Raw genomic sequence first — 12,896 nt, forward strand, 5'->3', positions numbered from 1 at the left:
TCCAAACCTTCCAGTCACTATGACAAGCCTAGTTTAAAGCACCCAAGTATTTCACTTTAAGCATGTAAGGAATCCCACACCCCTGCTCAAGAAATCTTGAAATCATGTGTTGAACTTCAACAAGATTTAAATACGGGCATAAAATTAAGCATGTGCTCGCATGTTTTGCAGAAGAGGGATGGGATTACTCGTGATCTTAAAATTATGAATGAGTGCATTGTTGATTTAGGACTGGAAAGTATCAGGGACTGGAAAGGGGAATCAAATACTGAACAATGGTAGAAAATGAAGACCTAAAATAGGGCAAGAGACCCCCTCAAGAGAAGGGGAGAAAAGCTTTTAAGGAAAGAATAGGAGACTGAAAGAAAGGAGGTGGCCATGAGCAAAGAAACCTTTATATATAAATGTAAGAGTACAACCATAATAACCACAGTCGAGCAGCACAGACTGTAATCTGCCATGTTGTATAGCAAAGAGAGAAAGAAAGACAATTTTACCCCCTGTTCTGTGTGATCTGCTGTGCTTAGATGATTCAATTGTGCACCTCCTTGCTTGTTTCCATGGGCTAATAGCTCAGAAGTATTTTAAAGCAAGAACTGAACTAAATTTTGAAGCTCCCTCCACTTCGAGCCACTGTACTCAGCAGCAGTCCCAACACATGAATTTTCTGCTTCACCTTGATTCACTTGCTTTTTTAATGTTTTTTTTTATTAAAGTAATCCAGTAATGGGGAGCCACGCACTGGAAAATCCAGCCTTCTGTACCACGCCGTTAAACTAAACCTGGCACAGAATCAAACTTTAATATTTTGGGCTTGCCAATGTTCAGGTTTTGAATGTTTTCATATTGGAAGATTTTCATCTGGTTTTGGCTGGGCTAATGGAATCCTAATGTATAAGAGAGATTGCTATCTAATCTGCCTGCCAGTTTGTTGCTTATTTCAGTCATCCTGTACATACAAGCTAAGTTGTAGTATTTCCGCCGCAGCTAAGCGATGTCTATAGAATGTCATAGAAAATGTAAAAGGGTCTAACATGATACTCTGAAGACTGAGAACCGATCCCATTACACTGACTCGACATAACACAGGGCCCCCTGATGGCTGAAATAACTACAATAAACTACTTAAGCAAGGGGAAAAGCTGGCGTTGGACAGCAAGTTAGATGAAACTGGTAATTACTAACTTACCATTTGAAACCAGATTCAATCACATAACTCTAGATGGTGGAGGAATTCGAGGAGGAATTTTCAAGTCCAATCAAATATGGAGGCTGGGGGAGGGGAACGGTTTGAAACCAGCATGGCAGCAGCATTGAACTTTTAGAAGCTATTGATTTAAGAAACTAAAATTCTCCTTGTTTTGTTCATTTGCCGTTTTTAGAATACAGACAGAATTCTGCTCCCTATGTATTCAGTAGGAAAGCGCCAACCGAAGAGCTGGAGAAGGGCAGCAGAGATGCCAGGTCGGAAGACTTTTGCAGGAAGGCATAAGGCCCACTACAGCATCAGACATGAGAGGAGTCAATGGTAGGAAAGGTCTTATTAGATCACGCCACTCGGCCTCATCTACTGATGCGAGTCACTCAATTTACTACATTTCGGGTTTCTGCCAATAACCATGGTGTATTCTAGGTTCTCAATCACCACCACTTGGGTGTTGCTACATCAGCTAATCCCTTGGCAGATTTGTCACAAATTGCTACCAGCAGGAGACACATATTTCACATTTCAGCTTGCCCCAAGCTTTAGCCCTGATGGAGCACCCAGCTGACCTGTCATCAGTGCTACTGAAGTTTCCAATGTGGGAAACGCCTTTGCTATACAACCCCGTCCTCCCCTCGACTCACACCCAAAGGTTCCACCAATAGTTTCATTACAAAGCCTTTTGCAAAGCAAGTCAGTGGTTTCATAGCACTGGTACCAGACAACTTTTAGCTCTTCCTATTTCATTCACTGGACAAGGCGGAAGAGGGACACAACTCAGGCTGCAGGGCCTTTTAGGGAATGATAGGTCTGAGTGTCCAATTGGAAACACCTAAAAAGAATCACAGAATGACTAGTACTCAACATGTAGGCTCTAGGATGTATTATTTGATCACAGGATGATTATTAATTTTCAGTGAAATGAGACCACAAAAGAAGCAAACATGATCAAAGGATGTATTAGGTGAGGCACTTCCAGAAAAGATAAGGAAGTATTAGTGCCACCGCACCAGGTACTGGTGAGAACCCTGTTGAAACACCATCTCTGCTCCTGGTCTCCTACATCCCAGAAAGCCAAATAGCGATGAGTACACACACTGAGGGTAATTGGAAGGAAGCTCATTGTAGAAGAGGAGGGTAAAAGAGCAAGAGACAAAGTGCTATTGAAGATAAGGAAGGCAAGACCAAAGTCATGCTACGGACATTTCTACCCACGTTTATTTTGACTTAATACAGATTTCCATCAAATTTCTAGACAAAATTATTCTAAATCTCTCCCTGGTTTGAAGTACCAAGCAATTTCCATTTGTACATTTTTTATCCGGAAGGATGTCAGAGTTATATACACATACCTTACCAGTGAAATGCAGCCCCACTCCAGGTTGAAAGGCAATAGCGAACAAGCTAAAAACTAACAGTGGGTCAAGGATTCCCAGGCAAATATTTGCTGTTATGAAAAATATATGAGACATTTAACAGGGAGAACAGGCTCTTAGATTTTAAGTGTACAGTACAGTTGAAAGACCCAGGTACAGTAAATTGCAGAACATTCAATTCATCTATCCCCTAGATACATGAAAAGTGGAAATGCCCCCTCCGAAATCAAACCTGCGTGTCTATGGATCCAGCTTTTATGTTTAATAACTAAGCCTCTTGCCACTCAATAGTGAATAGGACAATTGTGAAAGTGATTTCACTGTCCTGTATTGTGAGAAACTAGCCTCAACTAATATGCTTCAACTATTTAAGAGTGTAGACAGAAGTGACAATTTTCACCCCATCTGGCCACAGAAAACAGTCCATAGCCATAACCAAACACAAGTGCAGAAAGCTTCAAAAATGGCCGATCTGGTGAAAATCTGACCTCTCGATGCATCAGGTGTCCAATAAAGACATTTCAAAATGTAGCATCTTTTGTAACTGGTGTCTGCAGAGCTCCCAGACCGTCACTGTTTTCAGAATGGGAGAGGAAAAGGGAGAGGAGGGAGTTGAGTATGGGAGCTTTTCTTTCTCCCTGGACAGTCCCCCCATCCCCGAGATTAGGGGGGCTCCAATTCACTCTCCCCACCCTTCAGCACCAGCTGGGGAGCCCCAAGAATGAGCTCCCTCCACTGCCTTTCCTTCCGACTCCCATTCTGAAAATGGGGCGCTGGCAAAGAGCCACAGCCATTGCTTTGGAAACCTGGCTGTAGCCTGAGCTGCAGTTAGAGTCCCCTGGAATCAACAGTGAACTTCTGTGTGGTCTGGGGTAATGGTGCAACTCAGAGTGCTTTGCAAAAATCAATCAGAGTGACAGCTGGGAGCTGCACTTCTGCCCGCACCCGAAGTTCTGTTGCATCATGTTCCCCTCATCGGCTCTTGGTCTCCTGCCTAGTCACCCAAAATTTCATTTTTTCTCAAGCCACCCCATGGCTTAGACAACCAAGTCTGCAGGGTATATATGGATGGATCCTAGAGAAGACCCCAACAACTGAATCTGTGGAGAAGAAACTGAACCAAACCAACAGCTTTATGAGTTACTTCACTTCAAAGGGGGTCCCCATCCAATCCAACAGGTCAGTCTTTTATACTCCCTAGGCTCAACTGCAAGACGTTAAGCATAGAAGGCTGAGTTAAAAAGCAGCCCCACTGAACTTCCTCTAAATTGGAATTGTTCCTTAAGCAGCCAGGGTAACAAGAGTTTGGGTGTTATATTCATCTCTTAAAAAAAGGAACATCAAAGCTTACTTCTCTCAATTCCAGGTAGGCAGGTTTAGGATTTAATTTTAGATTTTTTTCTCTTTTAAAGAGTTCAGCTTTGTTGAAACGAGTTTGTTGGAAGGGACCTGAGCAGATCATCTAGTCCAACCCCTGCCATGGCAGGAAAGATTACTGGGGTCAAAAGACCCCAGCAGGGTGTTCATCTAACCTCCTCTTAAAGACCCCCAGGGTAGGAGCCAGCACCACTTCTCTTGGAAGTTGGTTCCAGACCCTAGCCGCCCTGACAGTGAAGTAGCGCCTCCTGATATCTAACCTAAACCTACCCTCTGCCAGCTTGTGACCGTTATTCCTGGTCACTCCTGGCAGTGCTCGGGGGAACAGTGACTCCCCCAATGCCTGCTGATCCCCCCTGACTAGTTTATAGGCAGAGGAAAAAAAATTATTTGGGGGGGCTCAGTGCATGCACACATTCTGCCCCCACCCTTCCCCCAGCCCAGCAGGTAAGTTTGTTGGGGAAAGGGCGGGGGGAGGGGAAAGGGCCATGGGGGGCAGTTCAAGACCCCTGCAGTGAGGGAAGGACCATGGCATAGGCAGGGGCAGGGTCTGTGGTAAGTAGGGCCCTGGCTCTGAGTGCCTCTGCAGCTGCCGCTGCCCTCTGGAGCAGTTTGATGACATGTGCATCCCACCGCAGGGCAGGCAGAGGCACGGCGGAGCCCAGCGGTAGGACACACATGGTGTTGCGCTGCTCCCGGGGCAGCTGCAGAGGCACACAAAGTGCAGTATGCAGCAGCAGCTGCCACCACACCGCGCACAGACCAGGGGGGCACATGCCCCAGGGCCTCTGCTGGGGTGCACACAGCGGCAGGAGTCCGTCCCTACCCCTGCACCCCTGGATGAGCCTCCCATGCTCTGATTGTCCCACCATCTGGCCCAGCCGGGGCCCCATTCACCCCTGCCCCTGCCTGTGCCCCCAAGGGATAAAATGGGAGGACCAGCATACCAGCACGAGCACCCTCCATGAAGCTGCATCCACCAGCATCGAAACCTTGCTCTTGAGAAATCAGCTCCGATGGATGGGCCACTGTGTCCAGATGTCCATGAACTGCCTCCCTCGCCAGATTCTCTTTTCCCAGCTCTCTGTTGGCCAACGCTCAAAGGGCGGCCAAAGGAAACAGTACAAAGATACACTCAAGGTTGCCCTCAAGCACAGAAGCATCGACACCAATGGCTGGGAGGAGCAAGCTGCTGACCGTTCAGTGCGGCACCACCCGGTCCACCAAGGCACGCACCACTTTGAGGCCCAATGACTCGATACCAAGGCGGAACGGCGGTGGCAGAGCAAGGAGAAGAAGACCAACCCAGGGCTGAAAATCCCACTCCCCCGTGCAACAACATGCCTCCATTGCTAAAGAATATGTGTATCCAGAATTGGGCTCCTCAGTCACCTGAGGACCCATCAAAGCTGACGGACATCATCCTCAACTCCAGGGGACTGCCGCTGCCGACGCTCCATAAGACCCACCAAAGATGCAGCATAGACAGCTACAGTCACCCAACACTTTCCAACTAGAAAATTCACTGAGCTTTGCCTTAATATCCATGCTGCTTCTGCTCTCGTTTAAAAAAAAAGTCCCCTACAGACAAATGAAGCAACTGACGGATCAACAAACTTCTGAGGCAAATCCTCCCCAAACCAAATCATGCTCAAATGTTAAGAATCAATGAAATGCTGTCACTGGAAAAGACAAATTGCAGCCCTCCTGAGATCACAGAGCCCGGGAGAGGAACGCTCGCTGCTCCAGTCTACATCCATGACGCCTGGTTAAGTAGAAGCATGAACGGAGGCCATGACATACGGTACTGACTTGGGACACATTTCTTCTAAATGACATTAAACAGACACCAAATGCCCCACAGTCTGCCAGATGATGCATGGGTATCTTATATTAACCCCATGACAACAGATTAGTTCATTTCTAATTCTCTGTTTACACTAACAGAAACTGAGAACAAAAGAGCAGAGACACTGTTCAAGATCAAAACCTTGTGGCGAACAAATATATACTCCAGCGTCTCTACCCCCAAGTCACTGCGTTACCAAATCTTGAAGGGGTGAGAACGTGTGGGATGAATTAAAGAAAAATGCTCTCTATAAATTCTTCTTTACATCTCATTCTGCTGAGTAAGGAGACTTAGTAGTAAACCACTCACCAATGCACAGAAGCTGGCAAACCTCAGATTAATCTACCTTTCCCATGCCCACTAGACAGCGGAGTTGCATACACTGCATGGAGGTGTAGTCCATCCCACTGGGAATGTAGCATTTACATACTCCCAAAGGAACGTTATATCGGTAGCTTTTACTGTAGCTTACCGCAGGTGTAGATGACATTGAGATGCTTGCGCACACCTGAGTAACAAGGGTTGCCGAATTCATAGGTGCTGGCATACACGCTGCAACTCCTTTTCCCATGGCAGCGTTTGGTCATGAGCTGGAGAGCTGTAGCCGCCTGACACTCTGAAAGGGAAAAGGATATACATTACTGAGTACCCCCCTATCCACATCTGTATTTGCACAAGAATGCCCCTCTAAGGCAGGCTACAATCAACACATCTTAGCACTTGGACACTGACATGAAGACCACTAAGCCTCCATCAGAAAGAGGCGACAACTGGAGACACTGCGGATCAATAATAAATCACAGTACAAGGAAGAGGCAACTGGATTATGAGCTTGTAGGGAAGAGATCAGCTAAAAATCAGGAACTCCCCTTCCTCATCAAAATAAATGAAGTCACAAATAAAGTGGGTTTGTTTTCAAAGGGTAAAAAGGGATTTGTGATAACAATTCACACTTCCTACATAGTACTTTTCCGCTACAGACCTCTGAAAGCATTAACAAGGAAGGAACCATTACCCCATTTTACAGGCAAGGAAACAGAGGCATAGAAAACACAAGTGGCTCGCAAAAGCAAGCTGTTGGCAGAGCCGGGAATACCCAAGTGACTTGCAACCTAGGCCAGTGGATGAGCCACTAAATCTACCCTATCAACTGGGAAAATGGCACATGGCCAGCATGGAGGTGAAAAATAAAGCTTTAGGATTTTCCTACTCGTCAGTGAGTGCCTTTCAGGGAAAACAAACAGCAACATCCCCAGCAGACATCACAGAGTCTTTGCATCTCTTTTTTTTTTGAGGAGGAGGGAGAACACTGCTTGGGGGATTTCTTTTATTTGCTTTTTGATTAGTGGGTTGATTTCTGTTATTTTGTTGTTACAGTATTTGGTTGGGTGTTTTCAGGAGACATGCTGCTGGAGAGGGATTAGGTGATTTCCCAGTCATTAAAAACCTTTGTTGCATACTCTACTGTCTTCAGCCTAATATCATGGTCTATATTAATCAAAACCAGACCAATATCACTAAGGGAAGTATAAATTCCCCTGTTTGTCTTAGCAAGTTTTCAGATTTTTTCCCTCAAACTGTGATTTTTAAAGGCCAAAATAAATAAGATGTTTATTGCTGATCCTTTAAACAAAAAGATCCCTTAAGCATGCTTATTTGATGTGGCTGAAAACATTTGGCCTGTTAAACCATCCTCCTCATCCAGATACGTTTTGAATCAGCAAAAATGTTAGAGGTAAATGGCCTATACCAAGTACTGTTTTACCAAAGTAGGTCTGCAACTGCTCTCAAGAACTAAGGCGAAAATGGGTTATTTGTCATTTGGGATTTTTTTTACAGATGCCTTTTAAAACCAAAGAGCTCGAGTGTGATATTTTGTATTAAGCACACAAGTAGGACCAAGCGTCAGAAAATACAAGACACTTCTGAAAATTTTAAGCGATTTTTAAAAGCAAGAACAGAGCAATGGAGGAGAAAGGAGCATAGCTATACTGTAGTCATTGCACAATACACTCTTAGTTGCTAACCAAGAGGCAGCAAAAGGGAATATGAACCCTAAGAGGGATTGAATGTTAGCACTAAAGCAATAACAGAGTCATGACTGATGGGGGAGAGCCACAGAAAACAAAAGCCAGAGGGCAACATTTCTTTTTTCTGAAATCAAAGACGACATTTTATTCGCATGCTGTGTACGACAAAAGAACAGGGCTGCATGTCAGCATTTTCATACTGAATCCCACAAGTTTCCTCAGGGGGGATTGATCCAACCAGGGCCAGAGGTTCCAAGTGAAACATCTGGAAGGCAGCAATTCTGCTTTGCTCTCCCTTTGTCATGCATCCCATAAAACCAGTCAGTCTAACATAAGCCCTACGCAGGAGTTCACGGAGACTGTCTAGTCTTTCTACATAGTATTGTTCCCAGGCAGGATGGACAACCTTCCCTTGCCCCCCGACGCTGGCTTGGCACCACCACCTCAGCGGGAGTATGAAGAATTAGCCAGGCAGTTCCCATTACTGTTACTGCGAGATACGTGACCAATCTCTTCCACGCGGTACTGAAGAGGTCTCCCTTTGTAATGCATACTTGTAGGAATGAGATGTAACAAGCTACGATCTCTCGGCTCCGCCTTTGTGTCCTGTGCTGCTTCCTGCGCCTTTCAGATCTAGCGCGTGGAGCATGCTCCGGCTTCCATCTCGCACGCACAGAGCACCAGCATGCCCAGTTACACCCCTCACCTCTGCTAATTATCGCCCCCCTCCTGAAGACTAGTTCTAACCCGGTTCTTGGATCTACCACCCCGCTGACTTCAGTGGGATCCCAGGAGATCTGAAGATTCACCCTGGAAGCTCCATTTGCACGATCAGATCCTTAAACTAGGCATCTCCTATTTTGAATGCTCCAGTCCAGCCGCTTTGCTTGCACATTCCCGAGGGCACAGACCTTTCTCCTCCATTTTTGTTTATTAGGAACATATAGTGAAATCCACAACTCAGTCTTTCCCTAACTCTGCCCAATGCACACTAGTAAAAAGAGCCAGAGCACAATTGAGGGGCTCTGAACACCCCTGTCCCAGCTAGGGGATGATTCCCCCAGGACAAGAAATGGGGAAGACAGCTGCGCAACTGTCCTCCAAGGACTGCTTGCAAGCTAAGACACAAGGAAGATGACAGGGATTGGACTGGGCAGGGACAAAGGATGCACCAGGGCTGCTCAGCACAGCAGTGCAGGGAGTCTGTTCGGTGCAGTGGTACACAGGGTAGTCCTGGCAGGTGGCCATCACTGAGGCTCCCAGTCATGGCCCAGAGCAGCCCAAGAACAAGAGACTACAAGAAAAGTTTAAAGCAGGGGAGTCAAACTCATTTGGCCCATGGGGACAAGTGAGTGGCTCCAGACCAGTTCACAGACTGGACTGGGCTCAAAGATTGGCCCTGCATGCCAGATCCAGTGCACGGCACCAGCCCAGCACAAGTGCCTCAGGCAGAGGGCATCTCAAACCAGCTCTACATGGGTCCTCCATGCAGTGAGCCAGTAGCCTTAGGGGAGCCCAAATTGGGCAACCGCCTGGAGCCCCACACTTTAGGGGCCCCCAAAATTTTGCAACGACACTGAATATTTGTATTATCAATATTGTATCAAGATACTTTCATTGCAGTTTCATGGATAGGGCTAAGTGAAATTGAAATCAAAAATGTCTGACTTGCACACAACACAGGTCATCAAATTAAGCCTCTAAGGGGCCCCAAATGACTCTCTTGCCCAGGGCCCCAACAACCCTAAGGCCAACACGGAGAGGGCATACTGGACCAGCTTTGTGCAGCCTCCTCAGACCAGCCCCACACCCCACATGCAAAGCACATCCACCCTTAGCCCTGTGCATCGCATTCAGCACATGGCGCCAATCCAGTGCATACCACATGCAGCATATGGGTCTACTCTAAGTCCCACAGGCAGCAATGCAGGCCAGTTGACAGGGCTCTGAGCTGCATCCAGCCCGTGGATTGTATCTTTGACTCCCCTGATTTAAAGTCATCTGAGCCCTCATCCAGTTCTGAAAAACATACCCATTGTCATCAAAGGTGCCAGGATTTTGGACAGCAAGTCCAATTTCGTTCTCATTTGTACCTCCATGGGCCACATTCTAGTCCACCTATTAGGCATCTAAGTAGACTTAGACACCTAAATGTGATTCTATTCAATTATGTTAAAAATCATTTTTACCAAACCACCACCAGCAGTGATAAGACCCATGAATGCATCTACTTTTATAAGGTCATTGTTTTAAGATTGAATCACAAAAAATGCAGCAAGGAAGAAGAGGACCCAAAGATTGAATCACAAAAAATGCAGCAAGGAAGAAGAGGACCCACCCATCTTTTGCATTTAGAGTTTCTCAGAGAGTTGAGTAAGGTGGAACAGAACTGTATTTTGGCACCTAACTCCACTTACGTGCCTAATAAATGGAATAGGCTCTAGCCCTATGAGTCTACAGCCATTCTCATGGATTCAGTGGAATCACTGCAGATCTACACCAGTGCAAACAAGAAGAGTAAATGGCTAACTGACTGCATAAAGTTGGCAAACTATTTCCTTGAAAGAGTTTTCTATGATTACAGAATGGGTAAAATTGTTTTCTCTTGTTACTAATTTAAACAGAAATGACTCAGAGGCCCACAGAAACAACAGAAGAAGAAGTTATCAGCTCTTGTCCGGAGAGACCAATACTGAAATTAAAGTCGCCTGAATTCTTAATCTGTCACCATGCCAATTATCTGCTTTATACCTGAACCCCAAAATGTAAGAGAGGCACCAAGCCCTCCAAAGAGAACCAGATCTTTTGCATACTTCAAAAGATTTGTGATAAGACAGCCATTCAGCTAACTGGCAAAGTGTCATAATCTAAGCATCTTATTCCCGTGTTAAACTAACATGGAAGATGTCAGTAGCACATCTCTGAGACAGCTGAGTGACAGATGAGGTTGCAGCTCTCATAAATCAGTGTCTACTTCGTGACATTTGACATTAGAAATCACATCCTGGTGTCTTTAGACTTTTACACTTGGGCCCAAGACTAAAAAGGCACGTGCTAGCTTGTGTGCCCTGATGCATACAGAATAATTGGGAAGTCCCAGGGCTGACACTTTCAGTTAATTTCCCAAATGACATTCAACTCTAGAGTAGAAATATTAGAACCACTATTTCTGACCCTGATTCAATGCAATAATTTTTACCAAACACCAGCAGCTCCAGGAGATCCCAAACTACCTAAGAATCCCACACTTACCAGGCAGGACTGTTCTGGACTCGTCCGTGCGACAGAATGTGCAGCCATTACTGCTAATGTAATTGGTTTTATGCACCCTCAATATAATATTTTTAGTTTGTCTTAACAGAAAGATTATTGGGCATCCATGTTAAGGAGATGTGTGAAGCTGTTCCAATAAGCACAGATTTACATAAATAAAGGCCAGAAAGGCGAGTGTTGAGTAGGTTATTTCAAATCATTCCGACTCAAACAAACCAACCAAATGGATCACCAGCCCTGACCAAAACGCAAAAGTGAAAGTTACCATGTTGGCCAAAACACTGGAGATGCAAACTGGGAGCCTCCTACACTAAGTGCTTTAATAAACTAGGTCTAGCCATTCCTGAATAGCTCTCTGTGTAGACACGCTTATTCCAAAATAAGGGTGCTTTGCTCCCCTTCAGCATAATCCACTTGGTTTTTAATAGCTGTTTTCTTACAAATTACCATGGTATCTTGATCTACGCTAACTTTCAAGTATCGACAAGCTGAAAGTGCAACTGTCAAATATTCAGGTCCTCTGCAAAGTGGCATATGCTTACTCTTTGTGAAGTGATACAAATTCAGAAGCCTCACTCCCATCGTATGAGTGCTCAGCCTCTGTGTTCAAAAACACATAAAATGGGGGCTGTCCCATCCAGAAAATATAATATTAGTTTCGCAGTGAGAGAGATGTGGAAGCACTGTATTGGCTTTGCAGCAAGCTGACCATTATTATACAATGCTGGGCTGTTCTTATAGCATAAAGTCATCATTGCTGTGCAAACGCATTCAAAATTCAGAATCCAGGTCACTGAGCTTTGCCAGCAGAACCCAAACCCCAGCTCCTTCAAGGCTTCTGAATCCCTCATCTCAATGTGCTAATAGCAGGCTAGATGTGCAAATTGCTTTCTTCACTTCTGTAACAGGAGGAAAAAAGCCAATGTGTTTCCACAGAATTAGGTCAAAGTGACATTTCCTGGGATTCTGCCTTTGGGAGGACAAGAACAGGTGTGGTATTTTAGATGGAGCACGCAAACACAGGGGAATGCCTTTTTTTGCTTTGGTTCTGTGCAATCAGTGCATTTTGTTAAACATTTGTCCAGTAATGTGGCATTGGGCACTTGAAGTACAGGACAGGACTGCTCAGTGCAAAAAGTATTGGCCTAATTCTGCTGCCACTGAAGTCAACTACCAACAAGCCGAGTTAAGCCAATGCTGCGAGCTTTTTCAAGTTCCTGTACATGGCAAAGAGCAAATATTACAGCAAAGGTTAGAACCAGGCACAAGGGATAATCAGGCAGAACTCTCTTACATTGAATTGGCTGAGCAAACCTCTGTCTACATTGAAGTGCCCATGGCTGTAAATAGGGCGTCTCATTTGAACCAGAACTGATTGTTCTGGGGTTTGACCCAGATTAAAATAGAAGCAACATGGAGGCTAGGTACAGACAGCCAAAAATCTCAAGGCTAAATCAATTCAGTCTTTTCAGGTTAATCTAAACTGCACAGATTAAATTGAAACATAAGTGAACAGTTACCTTTGATTCAGGAAATGCAGGCACATGCCTGCAGTGGCTCAGGCCAGAAGCTGGGGGGGCACTACACTACACCTTTCTGGCTGTGTGTTCACTTCTTCTTTCTGCTGCCCCCAAGGTCTCTGGGATTTGCAGTCCGGACTTACAGCAGCAGAACTCTGCAAGGTTGCTCATTACTTCCTCTTCCTGTTTCCAGGGGACTCTGGGATTTGTAGTCCACAGTCACAGCCAGCAATAAGTTTCACTAAATTTAGCAGGGCAGAGCAGCTC

General features: G+C 45.4%; 1 protein-coding gene across 3 annotated transcripts in view; it reads right to left on the reverse strand.

Moving 5' to 3' along the window:
* LOC149872568 (protein eva-1 homolog C-like) overlaps positions 1-12,896 on the reverse strand; it is a 307,247-nt gene that overhangs the window by 143,122 nt on the left and 151,229 nt on the right. For 2 of the 3 annotated variants that reach the window (XM_090031332.1, XM_090031338.1), the window contains one exon: positions 6,279-6,422. The exons of the other annotated variant lie outside the window; for it this stretch is intronic. In XM_090031332.1, the coding sequence (XP_089887458.1) occupies positions 6,279-6,422 (144 nt within the window). The remainder of the gene's footprint in view (positions 1-6,278; positions 6,423-12,896) is intronic. 3 annotated transcript variants of the gene reach the window in all.

This window comes from Crocodylus siamensis, chromosome 1 (assembly GCF_052110815.1).
Source record: "Crocodylus siamensis isolate JL-2025a chromosome 1, ASM5211081v1, whole genome shotgun sequence".
NCBI classification, from domain to species: domain Eukaryota; kingdom Metazoa; phylum Chordata; order Crocodylia; family Crocodylidae; genus Crocodylus; species Crocodylus siamensis.